This window comes from Anomaloglossus baeobatrachus, chromosome 7 (genome assembly GCF_048569485.1).
Source record: "Anomaloglossus baeobatrachus isolate aAnoBae1 chromosome 7, aAnoBae1.hap1, whole genome shotgun sequence".
NCBI lineage: Eukaryota > Metazoa > Chordata > Amphibia > Anura > Aromobatidae > Anomaloglossus > Anomaloglossus baeobatrachus.
The window spans coordinates 174,566,530-174,594,482 of record NC_134359.1 but is presented as its reverse complement, the minus strand read 5'-3'; the positions used below and the strand labels follow the sequence as shown (position 1 = coordinate 174,594,482).

General features: G+C 43.6%; 1 protein-coding gene across 6 annotated transcripts in view; it reads right to left on the bottom strand.

The window, feature by feature from the left end:
- The window catches only part of PGAP1 (post-GPI attachment to proteins inositol deacylase 1), a 1,652,111-nt gene that overhangs the window by 447,731 nt on the left and 1,176,427 nt on the right, over positions 1-27,953 (bottom strand). For all 6 annotated transcript variants that reach the window (XM_075317804.1, XM_075317801.1, XM_075317803.1 and 3 more), the window contains one exon: positions 8,279-8,369. In XM_075317804.1, coding sequence (XP_075173919.1) covers positions 8,279-8,369 — 91 coding nt within the window. The remainder of the gene's footprint in view (positions 1-8,278; positions 8,370-27,953) is intronic.

Here is a 27,953-nt window from a genome sequence, read left to right as displayed (position 1 = left end):
TGGCCTAAAAAAACCGCAGGAGTCCTCCACCCAGGGCCGCCATCAGGGCATTACTACTGAGACTGGTGTAGAGGGCCCGGTGAAAAGGGGGCGCCCGGCTGAGCTAGGGACAATTACTTAGCTTATTAAGCTCCCGGCAGGACGGGCCCCCATTCCTCTTCACCGGTCCCTCCCTAGTCACAGCCGCAGCAGAGGACCAGGCAGTGTTGCTTTTGCCACTATACACGTGGCTAATTTGCATCGCAGCTGCATACCCGGTATCTAGGGGAGGGCTGGCAGTGCAACTACCCCGGGCGCAACTGTCAGGGGGGTGCTGTCGGGCTGCCTGAGGTGGCAGTGTAAAGTCTGCTCGGGGGCTACGTTTGCGGCCCCGTAGTGGGAGCCAGTGATTCTCTGAGCGCGGCTGTCACGCTGACAGCCGCATTCATAGAATCTGCAGCGCGCGGCTCCCACTGCTCAATTGTCCTTGCATCTGTCAGACACGAGGACAATTGAAACTGTGCACGCTGACGCTGACTTCCGGGTCAGAGCGACGGCTGTCATGTGATCATGTCAGCTGATCACACTGCTGACCCGGAAGTCAGGGCTACAGTGCAGAGGTGACAGAGGACGCTGATAAGTGCTCCAGTGGAGCTGAAGACACGGAAGAGGAACAGCATGGGGTGAGAGGGGGGTATCTATGGAAACAGTTCCCTCCCCCACCCTCTCTCCCCGATACTATCTGTGGACAGAGTATAGTCGGAAGATAGGATGGGGAGGGAGAAATTTTTTTGGACACAGTATGGGGAGAGAGGGGATGAGGGGTGATGCATAGGAGTGAGAGAGGATGAGGCATGATGCATGGGAGAGAGGACGAGAGGTGATGCGTGCGAGGAGAGCATGAGGGGTTATGCGTGGGAGGAGAGCATGAGGGGTTATGCGTAGGAGGAGAGGATGAGGGGTGATGCATGGGGAGAGAGGATGAGGGGTGATGGATGGGGAGAGAGGATGAGGGGTGATGCATGGGGAGAGAGGATGAGGGGTGATGCATGGGGAGAGAGGATGAGGGGTGATGCATGGGGGAGAGAGGATGAGGGGTGCTGTATGGGGAGAGAGAGGATGAGGGGTGATGTATGGGGAGAGAAAGGAGGAGCAAACTATAAAGAAATTTTGAGGACACAGAATAAAGAGTGACATGGTATGAGGAGCAAGTGGGCAGGATGAGGAGTGAGGGGAAAAGTATATGGACACACAGGAGGTAGTGAGGAAACAGTAAGGGATGTGAAAAATGTGTGGGGGCACAGAATAGAGACTGGGTAGTGGAGGGGGGCGGTATGGAGAGGGGGCAGAATGGGAGGACAGTGTGAGGCCATAGCAAGGAGGGGGAGTGTGATGTGGGCACAGTATAAAGACTGGGCAGTATAAGGGGACACAGTGTAAAGGTCAGTGTGAAGAGTATGCTCAGTATGGAAAGAGAAGGAGTGTGGAGGGCATGTACCATGAGAGGGACAGTGTGGGGGGTCATATTTTGTGCACAGAATACCGTGAGGGGCCGTTATTTATTCTGGGGCACAGCGTAGTGCAGATTTTTTTTAAATAGGAGTATTATAATCATTTTGCTATTTTTAGGGGCATTGTGTCGGGGTGTGCTGCAGAAGACCGGAGAGGATGGAAATCTGCAGAGACGAGATGTGAATGTGAAAAGTCATCATGGCGTCAGGACAAGGTAAATAGAAAGAAACGATTCAGAGGCAACATCATCTATAAGGTACCTGAATGTAAATGTTTATTTGTGATACTGACCGTGTGTCATCATTAGGCCTGGGTTCCACTTGTAATTGCTTCTTATGTGAGCGCAATAGGACCCCCACTGATCAGCTGCTCTTGGTGAGGAGGGTTTGTAAAATGTTTGGGTTTTTTTTTTACTTTCTTTTTGCGGCAAATATGCCAGGAGGGGCTCAGAAAGGGGACAAAAACCAGGATAAGTACATATACCAGAATGTGCCAAGGAGGGGGCTATATATATACCTAGGTGCCCCCAGGATGGGCCATATATTCCAGGATGGGGACAAATAAACCAGGATGAAGACATATATACCAGGAGCATCCCAGGGAGGGGACATACATACCAGGAGGAGAACATATGTGCTAGGAAGGGGACAAAAACCAGAATAGGCCCAGGAGGCGGATATATATACCGGAAGGGGGACATACATACCAGGAAGGGCCCAGAATGGGGACATACTGGTGCATCTCAGTAAATTAGAATATCATCTGTAAGCCATAATCATTAACAAAGATAAACACTTGAAACAGATCACTGTGTGTAATGACTCTATACAATATATGTGTTTCACTTTTTGTTTCAAATTACTCAAATAAATTCAACTTTTTTATGATATTCTAGTTTATAGAGATGTACCTGTATATGCCAGGACGAGCAGTGTGTGTGTGTGTGTGTGTGTGTGTGTGTGTGTGTGTGTGTGTGTGTGTGTGTGTGTGTGAGAGTGTGTGTGTGTGTGTGTGTGTGTATGTGTGTGTGTGTGTGTGTGTGTGTGTGTGTGTGAGATAGTAAACAGAGGGGCAGCTTGTGTGGGGGATAGTATACAGAGGGGCAGCTTGTGTGGGGGATAGTATACAGAGGGGCAGAGTATGTGAGGGATATTATATCGAGGGGCAGTGTGTGTGGGTGATATTATATACAGTATAGAGGCAGTGTGTGTGGGAGAGATATTCTACACAGGGGTAGAGTATGTGTGGAGATATTTACATAGGAGCAGTGTGGGAGAGGAGGTGTAGAGCGTGTATTATGGAGCTGGGCGGTGTAGAAGGTGTGCTATGGAGAGGGGCGGTGTACAGTGTGTATTGTAAAGAGAGGTGGTGTAGAGGGTGTATTACAGAAAGAGGTGGTGTAGAGAGTTTATTATAGAGAGGGGTGGTATAGAAGATGTATTATTAGGGGAGGGGTGGTGTAGAGGGTGTATTATGGAGTGGGGTGGTGTAGAGGGTGTTATGGAGAGGGACAATGTAGAGCGTGTATTATGGGGAGGGGCGGTGTAGAGGCTGTATTACAGAGAGAGGCAGTGTAGACCGTGTATTATGGAGCAGGGAGGTGTAGAGTGTGTATTATGGAAAGAGGCAGTGTAGGTGATGTGTTATGGTGTTATGGAGAGGGGCAATGTAGAAGGTGCATTATGGAGAGGGGCAGGCATGTAGAGGATGTATTATTACTTTTCTGAGGGAAATACTCCATTTTCTGGAACAACTTCAAGGGTGCTAAGACTTTGGCCATAACGGTGTGTATATATATATATATATATATATATATATATATGTTTTTTCAAGAGTGGTTTCGGACTGTGGAAGGTTTGCGGAGTGGAGGCGGTGCTGGGGTGGAGCCTGGGTGGAGTCTCAAGGGGGCCCCATAATTTTGCCAGTATGGGGCCCTGAAATTCCTAGTGGCGGCCCTGCCTCCACCTGTCAGGCATCTACTGAAGTGAGCCGCGGAATTAGCGCTGACGTCACTTAGGTGATGTGCGGGGACACCACAAATCACATGACTGACGTCACCGCTGATCTCGCGGCTCACTTCAGCCGCGGCCTGATATGCGGTCACAAGTGGAGGACTCCAGCTGTCGCCGCACATCACCTTACTGAAGTCACCAATGATCTCGCGCGGCTCACTTCAGCCGCGGTCTGATATGCGGTAACAGGTGGAGGACTCCAGTCAGGTGATTTACGGTGATAGCTGGAGTCCTCCACCTGTTACCGCAAATCCGGCCGCTACTGAAGTGAGCGCGAGATCAGCAGTGTCTTCAGTCAGGTAAGTGCGGTGACAGCTGAAGTCACCGCTTATCCCGTGCGGCTCACTTAACTTGCGGCCTGACCCTTACAGCGAGCACTCATGTTCTATGGCTGCTTGCTGTGATTGTCAGATGTAGCAAAGCTGAATGCATCGTGGGACCTCATGTGGATTACGTCGGACCTGGAAGGGTGTTTTAAGGGTTAATAAAGTGGTGAAAGAGAGGGCTTTTTCTGTTTTATTTTGTTAAAGAATTTTTTGGGTGATTGTGTTTATTTACTTTCACTTACACCTTAGTGATGAGGAAGTGTCTCATAGACGACTGCCATCACTAAGCTAGGACTTAGTGGCAGATATGGGCTGCCATTAACTAATTATTACCCTGATTGTCACCACACCAGGGTAATCGGGATGAGCCGTGTAGAGTCCTGGGCCTGTCACATCTAATGGACGCGGCATTTCCAGGTGGCTGCTGGTTGATATTTTCTGGCCTGGGGTCTCCCCATAATGTGGGGCTCCCCATCCTGCGAATACCAGCCCTCAGCCGTGTGGCTTTACCTTGACTGTTATCAAAGTTGGGGAGAACCGCACGCCGTTTTAAATTATCTATTTATTTATTTTACTGCACGATATAGACCCGACCACCGGCGGCTGTGAGACAGCTGCAGTGCGACAGCTATCATTCAGCGTGGAGACAGGTCTGCCTGCAACCAATCACAGCCTCCAGTGAGCAGGGAAGGAGTGAATATGTTATGAGCCTAATGAGCAGCCGGCTCTGGAAGATGAAAGATGAAAACGCTGCCGTGGCAGCAGTGTGACAGCCGCCCGGTGATTGGTGAGTATGAAGCGCTTGCTCCTACCCCTTTGCGCCCGATTCTGGTACCAATAGACTTTACATGGGGAGCAGTATCTGGCTAAATACCAGCGATCAATCCCCGCCAACTCGGAGTCTAGTCAGAAAAACGCACTAAAACGCATGTAAAATAGCAACGTACATTTTTAATTGCAGTTTTCCACACCTCATTGAAAAACGCAGTGAAAACACCAAAATAATTGACATGCTGCATTTTTGTGGTCACCACAAAAACGCAGCCAAAAAAAACTGCAACGTGCGGACAGCAAAAATGAAATCTCAGACTTTGCTGGGGAAGGAAATTCATGCAGTTTTGAGACAAAAACTGCACCCAAAAAATGCGCAAAAATGCTGCAAAAAATGCAGCAAGTGCATCTCTATGTGTTCTCTGAGTTGGAAGTGTGCAATTTCTGTACTAAGTGCCTTTTAGTCTCAGGCTGCAATAGGACAATATTATACCCCTTAGAGTGCAATAAATGTGTGTTATATTACCATGGCTGCTAGAAGAAGAAGGAGACGGTTTATGTCTCTGAAACGCGTTGGAACTGTAATAAAAAAGAGATCTTAAATTTAACATCTTGGAAATATCGTTTCTTTAGCGCGGCTTAAACCCGTTTTTCTCATATATGTATATACATATATAAAATATCCCTTCAGCGTGTTATATTACCATGGCACAGCTATAAGCTATAAGGAGAATAGTCTTCCCCCGTGGTCCCCACATAGTTTCTCATACAGCCAGATCAGATACCCACACTTTGCACTGACGAGGGGCAATCACCCCGAAACACTGTGTCTGCAAATTGGGCTTTTGATCTGGCATATATCCTAGGTCATATGAAAAGGCTTGTTAAAAGGCCAATTTTGACTTTTAGGATTGCTGCTTCCAATAGGTGGAGAGTTTGTCTGCTTTCCTGGAGAGACAATTTGAATAATTCCCAGAGGGGCATTGCAGCTATAAGTCCCCTTACCACTGACAGCCAGACTGGTTTGGCAGGTCTCCATAAGGAGAATATTCTTCCCCCGTGGTCCCTACATAGCTTCTCATGCAGCCAGATCAGATACCCACACTTTGCACTGACGAGGGGCAATCACCCCGAAACACCGTGTCTGCAAATTGGTATTCTGATCTGGCATATATCCTAGGTCATATGAAAAGGCTTGTTAAAAGGCAAATTTTGACTTTTAGGATTGCTGCTTCCAATAGGTGGAGAGGTTGTCTCCTTTCCTGGAGAGACAATTTGCATAGCACAGCATACACTAATATATATTAGTATATAACAGGTCAATATTTATAGTGTACAATAAAGAATTTTGGCACATAGACACTTTTTTCTGAATATTTAGTATTTATTGTTTATAGGCTGTATGTAATATTTATTTTTTACATGTACTGTATGCACTTCCTAAAGGAATATAATATTTTTTTTACAAAATATGAAAAATACTTTCAGTATATTGTAATTTATTAATTATCATGCACTATTTATTAATTTTTCATCTGGTACCCCATACCTGTATAACCATAACTACTGTTACTATTAGTTTTTAAATAAAATATATGTTAAATAAAATTGAATATTTTAGGCCGTATACTTTTTGCCTATTTCGTTGTCTAATATGATTCACTTCATGGCCCGTCAGTGTTATTAAAGGGTATCTAACATTGACCCTATAATGTTCCCAGAAAGAGCCTGTATTTATACGTTCGTCATTTAATCATTGTTATGCCAAGATTATTCTCAAGTGAGCATTTTTATCTACATCAATTCATAAGGTCTCACAAATAATTTATAGTACATTCATAATTTTAAAGGCAACCTATTACATCCAAAAATGCAATTTAGCTGCAAACATAGGGTTAATCTATTGTTAAACGGCATTAAAATACTGTGTGGCTGCCAAAGATACCAAGCGGCAATGAAATGATAGCTTCCAGGGAGCAGTTGTGCTTACAGTCATAGGGCAATTTCGTGAACTGATTGTCACTGCTCCTATACTGCGAGTAATGGCTGTAATTACGTCCAATCAGTATGATTGACATAGGCACTGCAGAGTAGGCTATCAATTAATGTGCCAGGGAGTGATTATAGCTGTTGCTCACAGTATAGTGACATTATTCACCTACAGAGTAACGATCTGCAGCTAACAGTAAACAGTGAGTTTGGAAATCACAGGTTACCTTTAAAGGGAACTTGTCAGGTACAATATGCACCCAGAACCACAAGCAGTTCTGGGTACATATTGCTAATCCCTGCCTAACCGTCTCTGTATCTAGAAGCATAGATAAAGACATCTTTAGAAAAAGTATTTCTAAAGATCTTTTATGATATGCTAATGAATGTGGGGACTAGTTCCTGTGATCATTCTGCCCTCTTAGCACGTTAGCATGCCCAAAGGGGCGTGCTAACATGCTATTCAATGCAGCATTCCCAGCGGTGACGCGCGTACCTGTGACCACTGTCATTGTTGATACGAAGTCCCAGCACTTCCGGTCATGCGCACTAGACTTCTCTGAAGCCGGGACGCATACACCCAGCTTCATACTGTGCATGACCAGAAGTGTCAGGCATTTAGATCAGGTACACACGTCACCGCTGAGGATGCTGCATTGAATAGCGTGTTAGCACGCCCCTTTGGGCCTGCTAACATGCTAAGAGGGCGGAATGAGGGCAGGAACTTAAGCCCTTGCGTCTAGTCCCTGTGCTCATTAGCATCTCAAAGAATCTTTAGAAATACTTTTTCTAAAGAGCTCTTTGTTTGCTACTAGATACAGAGATGGTTAGGCAGGGATTAGCAATATGTACCTAGAACTGCTCCTGGTTCTGGATGCATATTGCTTCTGACAGATTCCCTTTAAGTTGGAAAGACGTTAAAAATCCATGGAGTTCAATCTATACCCTAACAGGGTGATTTTTTTTCATCCATTTGACTTTATTACTTAAACATATTGGTAAAATTATATTTTGAGATTCTGAAAACCTAACTGAAAAGTAACTATTAATATAACTGTGTTTCCCGTTATCACTTTGTAAATAATAACTTACAAGAACAAACTGTCAATATGTTTATTAGTTCAGTTTTACACAAGTTTAGGTCACCTGAATTACGTACCATTAATGAGTATTAGTTACTCTTAGGGCCTGTTCCCACGATCCTGACACCATTCTTTCTAGACGCAGTGTGTTTCCTCCTGTGGAGACACAAGTGTTCTCCACGGGAAACCGCAGCGTCCGTGCTCACGATCAGGGTTCTGGGGACAGCATATTTTCACTGTAGTCTCCCGCTCTGAACACTTGCATCTCCACAAGTATAAATTGTGCATGCATGTGCATGTTGCGGCTCAGAAAGCTGCACTGCATGTCAGTTTATGCTGCATAGAAAAGAAGCACAGTGGGCATGGGATTTCTATAAATCCATCCACTGTGCTTGTACTGTACAACACTGTAATACCTAGTTTTGGCTGAACAAGGTTCATGAATTCCTCAAACTATCTCACCATGCCATGCCACAAGTACTGCTGAATTTGCTGAGATGTGTGTGAATAATTTACACATTCAAACAGGATCAAATATCTGAAGACACAAACATAGCAATATAGTTTTACAATATATTTCATAAAAATCAAAAAATGTAGACTGTACCTCAGAATAAATTGACAGATGTTGATAACAGGGTCAACTTTGTATGGTTTAGCTGCAACATCCAATGATGAATCAAATTCTAAACTATACCCTGGAAAGCAATTGACAAGACTTAAAAGATAATAATACAGTGAAATTGATCAGTTTTCGCTCCTCAGCTTTAATCCCTTCACCCCCGAGCCTGTTTTCACCTTGCTGAACAGGCCTATTTTTTCAATCCTGACCAGTGTCACTTCATATGGTAAGAACTGTGGAACCCTTAAACACAGTGGGTACGGAAAGTATGCAGACCTCTTTTAATTTTTCATTATTTTTTCATTGCAGCTGATTGTTAAATTCAAAAAAGTTAATTTTTTTTCTCATTAATGTACACTCTTGCACCCCATCTTGACAGAAAAAAACAGAAATGCAGACATTTTTGCAAATTTATTAACAGGAAAAACTGAAATATCGCATGGTCATACACATCACATTTAAAGTGACCTTGAGGGGCCTATGTTACAGAAATCACCCAAAAGTGACATTTTAAAAACAGTACCCCTCAAAGTTTTGAAAACCATATTCAAGAATTTTTGTAACCCTTTAGGTGATTCATAGGAATTAAAGCAAGATGGATGGAAAAAATTTAAATGTTATTTTTTCCCACAAAAATATTGCTTAACCCCTTCACCACCCAGTGATTTTCCATTTTTCGTTTTTTTCTCCCCTTGACTTTTGCACAGAAAAATTGGTTGAAATAGATAGTGGATGCCATTTTATGTTTGCAGAAACCCTGATGTGCCTAAACAGTGGAAAACCACCTCAAGTGACCCCCTTTCTGGAACTACACACCTCATGGTATTTATCTAAAGGTGTGGTGAAAACCTTGAACCTGCAGGTGCTTTACAGTATTTTATAAAATTGAGTTGTGAAAATAAGAAATCACATTTTTCCTACAAAAATGTTACCTTAACCCAAAATATTGCGTTTGCATTGCATTTTCACCAGTGTAACTTGAGAAAATAGACAATACATATTAATATAAAATTTCTTCTGAGTACACTGATATCCCATATGTGGTTGAAAGCTACTCTTGAAGCCCCCTTCACATGTCAGTTATTCCGCTACGTATAATGACAGTTTTCATATGTGCTGGAGACACGGACATACGCAGACCCATTATGATCAATGTGTCTGTGCACACATCAGTGTTTTCTCGTGGACATGTGTCCATGTGGCGCACACGCGTGTTCGTGTATTCTGCAAAAAGACAAGTCCGTTTTTTTTTTCCGGCATCACTGATGTCACACGAAACCACACACTAATGTAATCCATGTGGCACGTACCAGAGAAAACGGGTCTTTAAAATAAAATTATTTTCTATACACACCTGTCTCCAGTGCTGCTGTCTTTGGCGCTGCTGGCACTTGCTTCTGAGTCCCGCTCATTATGCTCATTGCATATTCACTGCACCGCAGACCCAGAAGCAAGTGAGACAGCAGCACTGGAGACATCAGCACTGGGGATAAGTGAGTAAAAAGTTCCCGTTCTATGTGTGCTATCATGTATAGCCTACAGAGAACACATCTGTGCCAAAATCACGGGACACGGATGCGCCATACAATCTTCAACATGGCCGTGAAAAACAAGAACGTTTTTCACAGACGTATGAAGGGGGCCTGAGGCACAGTACAAAGCTAGGAAGGGAAGGAGTGCCATATTGGAGGGCAAATTTTGCTGGAACGGTTTGGGGTGCCATGTCGTATTGGGAGAGCCCCTGAGGTGCAAGAAAATTATAACTCCCCAAAAAGTGACCCACTTGTCAAACTATAGCCCTCAATGATTGAATCTAGGGGTGCAGTGAGCATATTGACACTACAGGTATGTCAAAGAATTTTATTCCTTTGGGCAGTGAAGAAATAATAGTTATATTTTTACCACAAAAATTTTGTTTCAGCTCCAGATTTTACATTTTCACAAGGGGAAATGGGTATAAATGGCAATAAGATGTGTCATTTTCACAAATTGCACTCCCTTGAGAGAACTCTGATGTTTGAGAGCGAAGTGTCAAGAAAGAAAGCACTTGTTTCCAAACAATTATCTATTATTCCCTATCTTGATGGTACCAACCAATTATCTGAACATGTATTAAAAGGGTTTTATAGCTGTGGCATGTTTCTTTTGTAAAAAAAAATCCCCACCAACACCAAAACTTTCTCCTCCATAAAAAATGCCACTGACACTGAAACTTTCTCTATTAATCAATGCATCACTTATACTACAGGAGTTATTTATGCTATAATTTGTCCCTGCAAGAAAATTTATGTGAGGTGTACAAATGGAATATAGCTATACGTGTCTAAAAACATTTTTTAAAATATAAGCATGTGTGGCGCCCTGGACAAGCCAGGACGTCACAGGTACTGCAACAACACACCCCACACCCCGGTTAGGCACATCAGTCACACACACAAATCCTTGTTGCCTCCCTCCAGGGGCTGATGTCCACACCAGGTGGGGTGGAGCCAGGTGGTTGGCCCCACCCACTGAGGAGTTCACAGTCCTGGAGGCGGGAAAGGAAGTCAGAACAGTTAGGGAGAGTGGAAGTGGAGGAGCAAGAGCAGACTGACCGTGTCCGGGTACGTGGCCCGGGCACCCAAGAGCAAGGTTGGCAGACGGTGGTGACCGTCTGCAGGCGAGGCCGATTGACGCACAACCGTGAGGACCGGGGACGGGCGGTGGCCCGCCGGTACCGAACCGGGGAGCCAAGAGAAGCCAGCACCATTCGGCAGGGCCTACGGACCCCGACCAGGCTTGGAGTCGCCGTTAAACCGGTCAAATCCGTCAGCGACGGGAACCTCCGGGGTTCCTAAGCAGTAAAGACCCGACTGAAGGCAACCACTCAACCGTGAAGGGAAATACAGCTACCGCCACAGCTAGAGTTCCCAGGGCCAGAGCCTGCGGGCAAAAAGGGGCTCCTCTGGCAAATACACCGCTGGGGAGCGGGTTACCGGTGGGAAGCCATCGGAGCCGACAACACATCACAGGTGCAGGGAGAGACAGTCACCACCAACCTACCGGGAGTGACCATCGCAGCCGACTGCGGGACCCGTCCATCCAGCCGTTTGTTTTACCAGAGACTCCGTTTACGTTATTGGCTGAGTGAGTACCACCGTGCCGCCTGGCACTGCGCCGCCGCCCCCGCGACCCTGCACCTTGCCAAACCCCGCCATCCACCTTACAGTCACCATCACCGGGCCCCGGGACCACCAAAAACCCCCTACCCACGGAGGGGAGAGAAACATCTCGGCTGCTCCCTGTCATCACTCCCGGGATCCCCGTCCAGAGCAGCAGTGGTGTCCCAACCTCACCACAACCATGGGTGGCGTCACGGACTGACTTCCCAAACCCCAGAAACTATTCCCCTTTCACTCACGGGCGAAGAGCGCCACTCGAGTCCCCGGATCCAGCCCACCGCTCGAGCCACCGAGCAGCAGCAGCAGCCGGACCCAAGCCGCGAGCGTGGTCGAGCAGCGCACCCCCCGCCCGCGACACATGATCTTTAAGGGACACACTTTTTCTCAACACTTTGCTCTCAAATATCAGAATTCTCTCAAGGGAGTGCAATTTGTGGGATTAGAGATTATTCCACCTGACTGAAGAAGGAGTGACGATTACAACTAAATTATCTAGGATTAGATGCAAAAAATGATAGACATACAACATAGACATTAAAAATATATAGTGTTACAGTGCACGGAACTACACAAAGATGCGGAGGTTTGGCATGCTGACTGTCTATGAGTGTTCTTTGCATGTGTGCCTTAAGATATATAATGCTATCAATAGTACAACTCTAAACTTATTGTTACGAACCGGCGCCACCATAGACGCAAGCAGCCTGCTGCGGTTCCTGTTGCGCCCAGTTGCCGGCTGCCGTTCTTGGCCGTGCCTCGGGTCGTCCAGTTGGCTGCTCCTTCCACCACATCTAAGTGTGGAGAGGCGGCTAGTGCGCATTGCTGCACCGATTTACCCCAGCCAGAGTCTAAGCCCGGAGTTTTGCCTAGTGAGCATGCTCAGCCTGATTGTGTTATGTCTGAGACTAAGTCCTCAGTTCAGGCTACTGAGCATGCTCCCACAATTAACCCTAACAGCCTCTTTGCACAGGTACTTGGACTTCGTGCTGTGTCTAAGTTCTGGGATGTGCCTACTGAGCATGCTCAAACTGATAGTCTGCTTTCTGAGCCTGTTGCTCAGGCTACTGAGCATGCTCAAGCACTTAGTGCATCAGAGGCTAGGTCCGGTAAGGACCTCACTGAGCATGTCCGTGAGGTGGCAGGCCCTGATAGGGCAGAGGGTGTCAGGTGTCCTGATGACGTGGCAACTCCAGACTGGCTCGCAGAGGCCCGCCCCTATGATCTGGCACATCACCATTGGTCATCAGACGATGACTGGTGAAGTGTTTGGGGCGTGGCTGCCATGAGGTTATCAATGACGTGGCGGTTCCGGATAGGTTGCATGTGACGTCACTGATGACATGGCACTCTGCTATTGAACCTTGGTGGTTCCACCCTGGGTTTGGGGCGGACCCAGGTTATAAAAGGGGCTGGAGACAACATGGAGGTGCGCATTCGTCATTTAGAGTTCTTGGTGGCATAAGCCTTGTTGGAAGCGGTAGGTAGGGCTAGGCGAACGGTGCCTGTCACGCCAAGATTCGTGGCTCAGCACATGAGGGTCAGGCACCGTGCTTCCTTGCTACTGTTCCTGTTGTGCTAGAGCAGTCCAGTGGTGTTAACTGGGCTGTGGCTGCTGTGTCACTTGTTCAGTTGTGCCTCCTACGCACACGGACAGAATACCTGTTGCATCACCTGTCCGAGAGTGCCCTCTACGCACACGGACAGTGTACCTGCTGTGCCACCTGTCCGGTTGTGCCCTCTACGCGCACAGACAGCGCACCCCAGAACCCCTGTGAAGTTAACAGGGTGTTCCTGGATTGGGTGTGTGAACCCTATTATCCTCCTCGGCTTACCAGTCAAATGCTACTGGTGTGACTACCTGGTCTGACGTGTCCTTTACACACGTGGCCAGTCGAGTGGTGGCCAGAAACGCTAATCGGAGGACCGCTCGGCCTGATGTGTCTTACACACGTGGCCGACAGGGCGCTGTCGCAGCGGTCTTCTCGGTCAACGCTAACTGGTTACCATCTGGTCTGACGTGTTGTTACACACGTGGTTGGAGTAGCGTCCGCTCCACCGAAACGCTAACTGGGTTGTCGTCCGGTCTGACGTGTCCCTACACACGTGACCTGTTCCTTGAGTTATCTCAGAGCCATCCAGCTCTATAGTCTCCGCCTAACCCATGGGGTGCCAGCAGCTCCATTACTATCTGGAGCACGGTGGGCCCCGACTGGCGATTGGGATATATACCCCTGGTCCTAATCTGCCGGTCCCTCCGTAACACTTATCTTGTATGAGATGTAAGCTTGTTAGCAACGTTGCTATAGATCAGGCTCTTAAAGTGATGTGTCTTAAAAGGGCAACCATTTAGAGTGGAGCCAGATAACAATTACAATTATAGACACTGGGCATTTACTCACAGAGGGGTCTCCTTACAATGAGCGATTTTTGCATGTGAGCTATAATATATATAAAGTTACTAATAGTACAACTCTAAACCTGTCTTGTAAAAGATGTAAGCTTGTTACTAACGTTACTATAGACCAAGCTATTAAGTGATGTGTCTTAAAAGGGCAACCACTTAGAGTGGAGCCAGTGTACAATTACAGACACTGTGTATATAGGTGCCTTGATAACACAGTGCTCCATACGGTGAATGTTAACTTTGATTTGTAAAGTGCAAACCTGTTATTCATGTGATGTGTTGTGTCTCAAAGGCAATCACTCTGTGTGACTAGCTCACCATCATAGACACTTAGCCCTATATACATGTCGAGATAGATATATATATATATATATATATATATATATATACATATATATATATATATACACACACGGATTAACAGCAACATATGTACACTGATATGTGTTTGCTGTAGTAATATATTTACATACATTGATGAGTCACGAGTATCCGTGTGTACATACAGTTAGGTCCAGAAATATTTGGACAGTGACACAATTTTCGCGAGTTGGGCTCTGCATGCCACCACATTGGATTTGAAATGAAACCTCTACAACAGAATTCAAGTGCAGATTGTAACGTTTAATTTGAACAAAAATATCTGATAGAAATTGTAGGAATTGTACACATTTCTTTACAAACACTCCCCATTTTAGGAGGTCAAAAATAATTGGACAAATAAACCAAACCCAAACAAAATATATTTATTTTCAATATTTTGTTGCGAATCCTTTGGAGGCAATCACTGCCTTAAGTCTGGAACCCATGGACATCACCAAACGCTGGGTTTCCTCCTTCTTAATGCTTTGCCAGGCCTTTACAGCAGCAGCCTTCAGGTCTTGCTTGTTTGTGGGTCTTTCCGTCTTAAGTCAGGATTTGAGCAAGTGAAATGCATGCTCAATTGGGTTAAGATCTGGTGATTGACTTGACCATTGCAGAATGTTCCACTTTTTTGCACTCATGAACTCCTGGGTAGCTTTGGCTGTATGCTTGGGGTCATTGTCCATCTGTACTATGAAGCACCGTCCGATCAACTTTGCGGCATTTGGCTGAATCTGGGCTGAAAGTATATCCCGGTACACTTCAGAATTCATCCGGCTACTCTTGTCTGCTGTTATGTCATCAATAAACACAAGTGACCCAGTGCCATTGAAAGCCATGCATGCCCATGCCATCACATTGCCTCCACCATGTTTTACAGAGGATGTGGTGTGCCTTGGATCATGTGCCGTGCCGTTCCCTTTCTTCTCCAAACTTTTTTCTTCCCATCATTCTGGTACAGGTTGATCTTTGTCTCATCTGTCCATAGAATACTTTTCCAGAACTGAGCTGGCTTCATGAGGTGTTTTTCAGCAAATTTAACTCTGGCCTGTCTATATTTGGAATTGATGAATGGTTTGCATCTAGATGTGAACCCTTTGTATTTACTTTCATGGAGTCTTCTCTTTACTGTTGACTTAGAGACAGATACACCTACTTCACTGAGAGTGTTCTGGACTTCAGTTGATGTTGTGAACGGGTTCTTCTTTACCAAAGAAAGTATGCAGCGATCATCCACCACTGTTGTCATCCGTGGACGCCCAGGCCTTTTTGAGTTCCCAAGCTCACCAGTCAATTCCTTTTTTCTCAGAATGTACCCGACTGTTGATTTTGCTACTCCAAGCATGTCTGCTATCTCTCTGATGGATTTTTTCTTTTTTTTTCAGCCTCAGGATGTTCTGCTTCACCTCAATTGAGAGTTCCTTAGACCGCATGTTGTCTGGTCACAGCAACAGCTTCCAAATGCAAAACCACACACCTGTAATCAACCCCAGACCTTTTAACTACTTCATTGATTACAGGTTAACGAGGGAGACGCCTTCAGAGTTAATTGCAGCCCTTAGAGTCCCTTGTCCAATTACTTTTGGTCCCTTGAAAAAGAGGAGGCTATTCATTACAGAGCTATGATTCCTAAACCCTTTCTCCGATTTGGATGTGAAAACTCTCATATTGCAGCTGGGAGTGTGCACTTTCAGCCCATATTATATATATAATTGTATTTCTGAACATGTTTTTGTAAACAGCTAAAATAACAAAACTTGTGTCACTGTCCAAATATTTCTGGACCTAACTGTATATATATAGATAAGATATAAATGACCTGTAGTCTCCTGTGAAAGCAATTTCTCCTGTGAAAGCAAACCAGTCAGCATGCCAAACCTCCGCATCTTTGTGTAGTTCCGTGCACTGCAACACTATATATTTTTAATGTCTATGTTGTATGTCTATCATTTTTTTCATCTAGTCTTAAATAAAGACTTTCTATTCGTAATATGTGGAATTACTCCAGTCTTTTTCTTGAAAACAATGGTTATATGGAGTTAGCATAAATGTGTGATATAATGAAAATCTGGAATTATTGGTTATTAAATTATCTAGGCTGAGTCCAAATGGATTTTTAATCTTAATACACTTGTTCCCAATAGTCTAAACTCTAACACTGAACTATTTGCTTTTTAATTGCATGTATTTTATTATTATTAAATAATGTATTTGATCAAATTTGTATCTAATGGCTACTTGTTATATATTTAGAACAATTTATTCACACTTGCTAGTATGTTTTTTGTTAGTGTATTAAGACGCATATGTGCAAACATGGTTATTTGGAGTGACGCGCTGCCCATTGTTACATGCCATACAAAAATACTTATATTTTCTTCCCTCCTTTTTAAAATATATCATATGAAACAATTTTAAAACTTAACATATCTAATAAATTTATATTTAATCTTTTTTTTTTCTTATTTTTTTTTAGACATTTTATTTATAGCAACCTTCCCCATTTTTTGGCGCCATTTTATAATAATTTTTTACGTGTTCAATGAGCAGTACATCTAACTAGTCATTTAAGGGTTAAATGTTTGATATTCTATGTGGGCATTTAAATGGACCTGAGACAGCATGATACACAGCCTCCTCTGACGAAGGAACTCGCACGTTCAGAAATGCGTAAGGACAGGTTCTGTTCCTTATCTGTGTGACTGTACACACCGTCCTGGAATCATGACTTTGCCTCCATTGCCAAGATAGCCACCGGCTGGGGCATCCTTGGCAGTGGCTCTGGATCACCGCGCACTGGGTTTTGTACTTCGGACTTTTTCCTACCTCCAAACCTCAACCCACTGTTCCGATCCCAGGACTTTATTTGGATCATTCTTTCCATTCTTCCTTTACTCCCTACTTCAATGCACCTTGAGTCTTCTCTTCGACTGGACATTTTCCGGGGTTTTAGTTCTTAATTGGGGACTTTGCTCTTATCAGATCATCTGGTTGGGGCAAGTGAATCCCTATTGTTTGTCTGCTCATAGCCAGCCTGGTACCCAACTATGTTTCTGATAGTGTTCATTTTTTAATCGATGGTTTATTGCATCATTAGCAATATAAACACTATTTATTTTTCCCTTCACTGGTACCTTTGATTTAGTGACTATCACGCAGTAACAATAGCATTGATTGATACACACGCTGCATTCTGGTACATACTTTTTACAATCTATCTATTTAGACCAGTGTTCATATATGAGAGGTTTTACTCCGGCTTTAATTCGTCTTGTGGAGCATAACAGATTTCTTTCCAAGTCTCAATTTTATTAATTTTCCATTTAATGTGTATTAGCACAAGGGCCATTTGCATATTCGGTTTCCCCTAATGTACACTATTGACTAGAGTGTTTATATCTCATTGCTGCTGACATATTGATTTTATTACGGTATTTGGTGCAGATGTACGATCATAGATTTAGATTCTTTTTCCTGTTGTTTCTATTTGTTCTCTACGATTAATGTCACCAGATGTTTGAATGTGTTAGCCTGTGAAAATGTCAGTGACTACTATGATCATCCATGACTGTTAAACTGAATTCACTAAAGGGTGCTTTACACGCTGTGACATCGCTACTGATATATCGTCGGGGTCACATCGTTAGTAACGCACATTCGGCGCCGGTAGCGACATCGCAGCGTGTGACACCAAGGAGTGATGATCAACTATCGCAAAATCGTTCAAAAACGGTAATCGTTGGCACGTTGCTCCTTTTCTTAATATCGCTGCTGCCACAGGTACGATGTTGTTCGTTGTTCCTGCGGCATCACACATAGCTATGTGTGACACCGCAGGAACGATGAACATCTCCTTACCTGCGTCCACCAGCAATGTGGAAGGAAGGAGGTGGGCGGGATGTTACATCCCGCTCATCTCCGCCCCTCCGCTCCTATTACAACAAGAAGTAAATGCACTTCCTCTGTGCAGATGGTAATAAATGTAGGGGTTCGCTTCAAGTTCCAAGGCTATAACGGCGAATGCACCTCCCCCTTGAGGGAGGGATTGTTCGGCGGTCACAGCGACGTCACTCACAAGGTATGTGCATGTGACACTGCCATAGCGATAATGTTCGCTACGGCAGCGAGCACCAAATGTCGCACGAACGGCGGGGGCGGGTGCTATCGCGCACAACATCGCTAGCAATCGCTAGTGATGTTGCAGCGTGTAAAGCACCCTTAAGTGTGAGAGGTCTTAACTCACTGGCCAAAAGATACATGTTTTGGATTGAGATCTGGAAATCTAAAGGTGATGTCATCTGCATACAAGAATCTCACCTACTAAAATGTGATAATTGGAGAGTAACCCATTATCAATTTCCAGTTTCATACTTTTCTAAAATCAGTGTAAAAATGCTATAGTCTGCATCTTTGTAAAAAATACAATAGCTTTTCGATGTATTGACCTTATATCTGATCCGAGAGGTATATTTATTATTGGGATTTATAGAATAAGGGGGCACCTTTCCCCTATTGGGACCACCATCAGCAAAATTGGGGCAAATTAAGACAGGAGAAATAGAGTTGCTGTATATAGGGATCAACCAATGCGTTGTTGTTCAATTCAAAAAATTATTTTATTGGTACAAAAATTTGTGCATACATAGAATCCACACAAGACAGTGAAAGGGTTAAAAACATTTAAAATATGTATAATTAACGAACACCCCAATACAAGGTTCCATGTCAGGAACCTGACACCGAAATTCTGAATACCACTATACTAGATGTCCCATACAATAATAAATCCAGGTGGGATACAGATCATAAATGTCATCAGTTACTGCAATCATATACCCAATAGTACATAAAAGTATAGCATACTATCTGACAGCACCATTGTTAAATACAATGTAATAATTATAGACCACCAGCAGGACAAAAAAAGACCTTATATAAAGGAAATCAGCGTACAACAGACACTGATTTAAGTAAGGTAAAACACCAGCTAACCAAAGGCATCCGAGATGAAACACCAGGTTATATTACCACCTGCTGAGGTCCAGATTTAAAGCAGTGCAAGGTCCCAGGATTTGTGTGGGTATGGGGTGTTGCCCCACGCGTATCACCACAGCGAATGTGGCTTCCTCAAGGGCCAAAAATAAAATCTATATAAATAATAATAAATATATTTATTATTCTTATATGTACTCTTAATGGGAACATGTTAACTACAGTGGGGGAAATAACTACAGTATTTGATCGTTTGCTGATTTTGTAAGTTTTCTCACTGACAAAGACATGAACAGTCTGTAATTTTAAGGGTAGGTTAATATTAACAGTGAGAGATAGAATATCCAAAATGAAATCCTAAAAAAAATCACATTGTATAAATTATATAAATTTATTTGCATTTTGCAGAAAGAATTAAGTATTTGATCCCCTACCAACCATTATGAGTTCTGGCTTCTAAAGATCACTTAGACGCACCTAATGAACTCGTTACCTGCATTAAGGACAGCTGTCTTAAATTGTCACCAGGAATAAAAGACTCTTGTCCACAGACTCAATTAATCAGTCAGACTCTAACCTCTACAACATGGGCAAGACCAAAGAGCGTTCTAAGGATGTCAGGGACAAGATCATAGACCTGCACAAGGCTGGAATGGGCTAAAAACAATAAGTAGGACGCTGGGTGAGAAGGAGACAACTGTTGGTGCAATAGTAAGAAAATGAAAGAAATACAAAATAACTGTCAATAGACATCAATCTGGGGCTCTATGCAAAATCTCACCTCATGGGGTATCAAGGATCATGAGGAAGGTCAGAGATCAGGCTAAAACTACATAGGGGGAACTTGTTAATGATCTCAAGGCAGCTGAGACCACTGTCATCAAGAAAATCATTAGTAACACATTACGCTATAATGGATTAAAATTCTTCAGTGCCCGCAAAGTTCCACTGCTCAAGAAGGCACATGTGCAGGTCCCCGTCTGAAGATTGCCAATGAACACCTGGATGATTCTGAGAGTAATTGGGAGAAGGTGCTGTGGTCAGATGAGACAAAAAATTGAGTTATTTGGCCTTAACTCAACTCACCGTGTTTGGAGAAATGCTGCCTATAACCCAAAGAACACCTCCCCCACAGTCAAGCCGGAGTGTGGAAACATTATGTTTTGGGGGTGTTTCTCTGCTAAGGGCACAGGACTACTTTGCCGCATCAATGGGACAATGGATGGAGCCAAGTACCAAAAAATTTTGAATGACAACCTCCTTCCCTCCACCAGGACATTAACCCTAGAATGCATACCTGGGGCCTTGCAGGCCTGCTAGGTTACCTGTTTTCTTTTTTTCTGCAAGATTACTTGTTAACTTAATGTTTTGAAATATTCACATCTCAAATAAACTTTGAAAAGTATTTCTATTTGAGTTACTCCATGTTATTTGCACACAGGCCTAAAAGGCCCCAGGTATGTGAAAGTGTACATTTCTATGGTTGCGCGTTCTAGGGTTAAAAATGGGTTGTGGTTGGGTCTTCCAGCACGAAAATGTCCGAAAAGATACAGCCAAGGTAACAAAGGAGTTGCTCAAAAAGAAGCACTTTAATGTCATGGAGTGATCTTGCCAGTCTCCAGACCTTAATCCCATAGAAAACGTATGGAGGGAGCTGAAGGTCCGAGTTGTTAAGTAACAGACTCAAAATCTTAATGATTTAGAGATGATCTGCAAAGAGAAGTGGACCTAAATTCCTCCTGACATGTGCGCAAACCTCATCACCAACTATAAAAAACATCTGACTGCTGTGCTGCCAACAAGGGTATCGCCACCATGTATTAAGTCTCGTTTGCCAGAGGGATCAAATACTTAATTCTCTCTGTAAAATGCAAATAAATTTATATAATTTATAAAATGGGATTTTCTGGATTTTATTTTGGATATTCTCTCAGTGTTAAAATTGACCTACCCTTAAAATTATAGATTGTTCATGTCTTTCTCAGTGGGCAAACTAACAAAACCAGCAAGGGATCAAATACTTCTTTCCACCACTCTATAGCAAATATGTATGGCCCAAACTCCTCTCAAATACCGTTCATCTGTGAATTCTTAAAAAAGGTTTCAGAGATTTATTAAGGATGTCAGATTATCTAAACACTTTAACATCCCCATTTCAAAAGAACTGGACTGCTGTACTAATGCTTCTGCTTATAGAATGGAACATAAATCCCTGATTATGGAACAACACCTACATGACAATTGGTGGTACCTCCATGCCAGGAAGAAAGATTATTCCTTTCTCCAGTAGGCACCGTTTCTACAGTACAATTGAGTATTTCTTTGTAGATAGTAAAGCCCTGTGTAGATGTGCCTCATATCATGGTCTCACCATGCCCCAGTAGCTTTGGAGATTTCTCTTGGTCAGCATACACCTGCACTACAAATGTGAAGCTTAAATACTAGTCTACTGACAAACATAGGCTTGACCAAAGAAATCACTAAGGATATTCCTGAAGGTGTGCAAATTAGGATCGCGGTTGACATTGCTGAAGTCTTTGTCAGATATTACTCACAATTATATCATATCAGAGATGACCCCTCACCCCACAGCCTTCACAAGTTGATATGCAAGCTTTTTTGGATAGATTAAACCAGGGGTCTCAAACACGCGGCCTCCAGGCTGCATGCAGTCCGCCAGTCTGATTTATGCCGCCCGCAGACACACAGTGCAGAACACTTGATATTTGCCCTCCAGTCATTTAGCGGTCGCCAGCCACACTTTCATATTGCAGCCGCGGCCGGCCGCACTTCCGCATTGGAGACGCCGCCAGGGAGAAGTAATCAAAGACGGTGTTCAATCAGATGTCAGGGTGAACCAATCGATGGCGGCGTTCAACTCGAGATCAGCAGCGTGACCTGAGCAGCGCTGACGTCAGCTGCTTTGCCGGCGGGTGCAGCAGAAGGAACAAGAGCATAGGGCACGTTAGAACGTTTGTGGTGTTTGTGTGGTGTGTGTGTGCATGATGATGATGATTGTGTATGTGTGTGTGAATGATGATGGCTGTGTGTGTGTGGATGATGATTATGATGGCTGTGTGTGTGTGGATGATGATGATGGCTGTGTGTTGATGGTGATGATGATGGCTGTGTGTGTGTGTGGATGATGATGATGATGGCTGTGTGTGTTGATGGTGATGATGGCTGTATGTGTGTGTGGATGATGACGATGGCTGTGTGTGTTGATAGTGATGATGGCTGTATGTGTGTGGATGATGATGGCTGTGTGTTGATGATGATGATGGCTGTGTGTGTTGATGGTGATGATGATGGCTGTATGTGTGTGTGGATGATGATGATGGCTGTGTGTATTGATGGTGATGGCTGTGTGTGTTGATGGTAATCATGATGGCTGTATGTGTGTGGATGATGATGATGATGGCTGTGTGTGTTGATGGTTATGATGGCTGTATGTGTGTGTGGATGATGATGATGGCTGTGTGTGTTGATGGTGATGATGATGGCTGTATGTGTGTGTGGATGATGATAATGGCTGTGTGTTGATGATGATGATGGCTGTGTGTTGATGATGATGATGGCTGTGTGTGACTGATGATGATGATGGTGGTGGTGGCTCTATGTGACTGATGATGATGGCAGTGGTGGCTGTGTGTGACTGATGATGATGATGGTGGTGGTGGCTGTGTGCGACTGATGATTATGATGATGATGATGATGATGATGGTGGTGACTGTGTGCGACTGATGATGATAGCGGTGGTGGCTGTGTGTGACTGATGATGATGGCGGTGGTGGCTGTGTGACTGATGATGATGATGATGGTGGTGGTGACTGTGTGCGACTGATGATGACGGTGGTGGCTGTGTGTGACTGATGATGATGATGGTGGTGGTGGCTGTGTGTGACTGATGATGATGGCGGTGGTGGCTGTGTGTGACTGATGATGATCGTGGTGATGACTGTTTGTGAGTGACAATGATGATGATGACGATGGCTGTGTATGATGATGATGTTGGCTGTGTGTGTGTGTATAATGATGATGATGATTGCCGTGTGTGTTTGTATGATGATGATGGTAGCTGTGTGTGTATGATGATGATAAAAATGATTTTGATGATGATGGTGACTGGAAGAACGGAAAATGTTACTTTCGGTCTCAGCCTTCTTGTCGGTCTGGACAGATGCTCATCTGTTCAGAGCGATGAAGCTGAGCTGACATTGACTTTGGAGTACATCAAAGGGAAGGGTTTTTTTTCTAAAAAAGATGGAGTCCCTAAATGTGTTTTTTGTTTAATTTCTAATAAAAATATTTTTCTCTGTGTTGCGTTTTTTTACTGTTTACTAGAAATTCATGGTGGTCACATCTAATTTGACATGACACCATGAATTTTGGGCTTACTACCAGCTGAGAATACAAAGCCCATTAACCCCATTATTACCCAGCATGCCACTGCCACCAGGCACGCTGGAAGAGCCAGGTAAAGCACCTGGAAATGGCGCTGTGATGAATGCGCCATTTCCAGGGGCGGTTGCGGGCTGCGATTTTCAGTGTGGGGGGCCCAAAATGCTTGGGCCTTACCAAGCTGAGAATCCCAGTCCTCAGCTGTTTTGTTTTACTTGGCTAGTGATCAAAATATGGCGGGAGCCCACGCATTTTTTTTTCATTATTTAATTAAAAAACAATTGGGCTTCCCTGTATTTTGATTGCTAGCTAAGGTAAAGCCAGGCAGCTGGGGGTGGCAGCCCGTAGCTGTTCACTTTATCTACGCTGAAAATCAAAAATACTGTGGAGCGCTATGTCATTTTTTTAATGTATTTATTTTTACACTACTATGTGTGACAGACCCAACAGCCAATCTCGGATGCTGTGACAGAGAATGAGTGTCTGTGCTTGGCTGTTGGAATAACCTGGAATCTGCTTATACATTTTGATGCTGATGCCAATCACAGATGCCCACTCTCTTTGACAAATAAATAATATAAAAAAATGACATTTCACTTCACGGTATTTTTGATTCTCAGCGCAGATAAAGCAGACAGCAACGAGCTGCCACCCCCAGCTGCCTGGCTTTACCTTGGCTGGCAATCAAAATACAGGGAAGCCCAATATATATTTTTTATTTAAATAATTTAAAAAAATGCGTGGGCTCTCGTCATATTTTGATCACCAGCCAGGTAAAACCAGACAGCTGGGATTCTCATTGTGGTAAAGCCGAAGTGTTCTGGGCTCCCCACGCTGAAAACCACAGTCTGCAGATGCCCTTGTAAACGCATTCATCATAGCGCCATTTCCAGGCGCTTTACCTGGCTCTTCAGCAGCCCTGGTGGGGGGGGCACACTGGGTAAAACTGGGGTAAAATCAGCTTTGCATGCTCAGCTGGTACTACGCCTGAAATTCATGGCGTCAAGCCAAATTAGACCTGGCCACCATAACTTTCTAGTAAACATTAAAAAAGCACAACAGAGATTTTTTTTTTATTACAAATTAAACAAGAAACACATTTAATGACTCCATCTTCATTAGAAAAAGACTCAGTCCGAGTTATTTCACAGGCAGAACAGTGTCAGCTTTGCGACGCTCAACAAGCATCTATCCAGAACGACAAGCAGGCTCAGACTAACAATGAAAGTCAGAAGTCAATCGAGTTCATTGCTGAGCCATCAGCCCGTGGTTAGGGGACCCTGCGAGCCCTCATTGGGGGATTGAAAGAAATGCTGCAGTATATTGCTGCTAATTAACTGCTTGGATACCACAGCCTAATGGCCAAGATCAGCTGAGAACGGCTCTGGCAGTGGACAGAACAAAGCGACAAATGAGCAAAACAGCACCCTCATGTATTAGTGGTCACGTACGTGTACTACGTTTTTTTCCCATTGAAGTGAATGTGCTGCCGTAATTTGCAGCCACTAACAAATGTACTAGGCTGCTGTGGTCTGCCCATACAGTGCTTAGTTCTAGCAGCTGCTGGAGCACTGAAGCTGGGGCACCAGACTATATACAGTATAAGGAGAGAGTCTCAATATTTCTATATGGGCAGTAGACTATGCATTTCTAAGGGGACAGGACCGAGATGCTAACAGACATTTTTCAATTCACAGAGAACCCCTTCAAATCATAAATGGCATCTGCAATGTCATCAAAAAAGCGCAAGATTGCTGAGGAAAAACGAATATTTTAGGAAAAGTAGGAACAGTTATATTTTGTCACAGAGGTTGGAGCGAAAGCCCAGTGTTTGATTTGTTGTCAATTTATCGCAGTGCTTAAGGACTACAATGTGCGACGACATTACATGACGTACCACGGAGAACAGTATGAAGCACTGTCTGGCAAACTACGAGATGAAAAGGTTCAGCAGCTGAAAGCATCACTTAAAAAACAGGGAAACCTTTTCTCAAGTATTAACAAGGCAAGCGAATCTTCGGTGAAAGCAAGTTTTGTCCTCAGTAACATGATAGCAAAATATTCACGACCATTTACTGAGGGTCAGTTCATTAAAGACTGTTTTGTAAAGGCAAGTGAAATTTTGTGTCCAGATAAAACAAAACTATTCAAAGGCATAAGCTTGTCCGCGAACATTGTTGCTAGTAGAATCACTGAATCTGCTAGTAATATTCATCAGCAACTCATTACAGCAGCACAAAGTTCTGAAGCATTTTCCATAGCACTTGACGAGAGTACTGGTATAACGGATACAGCATACTGTGCTGTGTTCATTCGTGGGGTTGATGAAAATTTAAACATAACCGAGCAATTTTTAGATTTATTACCTATGAAAGGCACAACGACCGGTCGTGACATTTTTAAAGAACTCGAAGATTGTATCAAAACAGCAGGACTGCCATGGGATAAACTTGTGTCTGTGGTAACCAACGGTGCACCAGCAATGTGTTCTGAAAACATCGGTGTTGTGGGATTATTGAAAGCAAAATGAAACCAGCTTTCTTTGTCGGGTCCTTTCAGTGCAATACACTGCATTCTGCATCAAGAAGCGCTGTGTGGAAAAAGTGTACAACTGAAAGAAGTGATGGACTTTGTGGTTAAGACAGTGATTTTTAAACGGGCAAGAGGTCTTAATCATAGGCAGTTTACTTCATTCTTGCCTGATATGGACACCGAATAAGGAGACTTGCTGTATCATACTGAAGTCAGATGGCTGAGCCGCGGAAGAGTGTTGAAAAGATTTTTTTCTTTAAGAGACGAGATAGCGCTTTTTCTGGCACTAAAAGATAATGATGTTTTCCAACTTTCTGACCCAGCTTTTCTATCTGATTTAGCGTTTCTAACTGATGTCACAGAACATCTCAACGAACTCAACTTGAAGCTCCAAGGCCAAAAGCACATAATTACGATAATGTTTGACAGTGTCAAAGCATTCAAATATAAGTTGTCTTTGTGGGCCAAACAGTTGCAGTCTGGCAATTTTGGCTCATTTCTCAGCTATGCAGTCACTGGTACAAAGTACACCGGATCGTTTGAAAATGTACTCCGATATAATTTTACAACTACTACAAGAGTTCGATCGATGTTTTCATGATTTCCAGGATCTTGAAACTGAATTTGCACTCTTTGCCACACCATTTGCAGTGGATGTTTCTTGTGTTTCAGAAGATCTACAGATGGAGCTTTTTGACTTGCAGCGTGACACTATTCTGAAACAGAAGTATATGGACATTGGTGTTCCAGATTTCTATAAGTTTGTTTCACAAGAAAAGTTTCCAAAACTTGCTAAGGCTGCTGCCAGGATCATGGCCATGTTTGGCAGTACATATGTATGCGAACAGTTTTTCTCCTCAATGAAGCTTAACAAATCAGCGTTACGGTCAAGACTTACAAATGAGCATCTTCGTGCAACATTGCAATTGGCTACTGCGCATGATTTCAAACCCCAAGTTGACATGCTTGTATCTGCCAAACACAGACAATTGAGCAGCCAGACTGCAGTTTGTGACACTTGAACTGGAAAACTGTATTGTTAACATAAATGAGCAGGTGGAAAACACCTGAAAATTTCCATTACGTTCAAGCTTAGCAGTGTTGTTATACTAATGTAGCATTGTTATAATAGTTGAAATAATTGATTAACAATTATATTGTGTTAAATTTGAAAGGAATGCGGCCCTCTGCCTTAAATTTTTTTTATGTGCGGCCCACTTACTCTGCCGAGTTTGAGACCCCTGGATTAAACGTTCCCAAGATCATGTATGAAAGACTGGTTGAGCTCCATAATAATATTTATTTCTATAGTGTCAACATATTCTGTAGTGCTTTACAATTCAGAGGTTCATATAGAAACAGACATAAATAACAGTTATGGAAAATACAATAATTAAAGCAAAAATAAAGACAACCCTGCTTGTAAGAGCTTAGAATCTACAATGGAGTAAGGTGGGGGTTACACAACGTTCAAATGCTTATTTACAATGACAGTCCAGTTATCTCCAAAAAATGGGGTGATAGATAAAGGCTGCGTGAACCAGTCATCAGCCAATCTTTGTAATGCTTTGGATACAGTCGAGTTTGAGGCAGAATTAATGTTCTGATATTAGGGAGGGTGATGGGCCATCCTAAAAATATGTGTTTTTCAGGAGCGTCTGAAGCTGGACAAATTGTGGATGGTTCTAGTTTCTTGGTGTAGAGCATTACAGAGGATTGGTGCAGCTCAGTAGAAGTCTTGGAGTTGGGAGTGGGAAATTCAGATTAGTGTGGATGTAAGTCAAAAGTCGTTTGCAGAGCGTAGAGA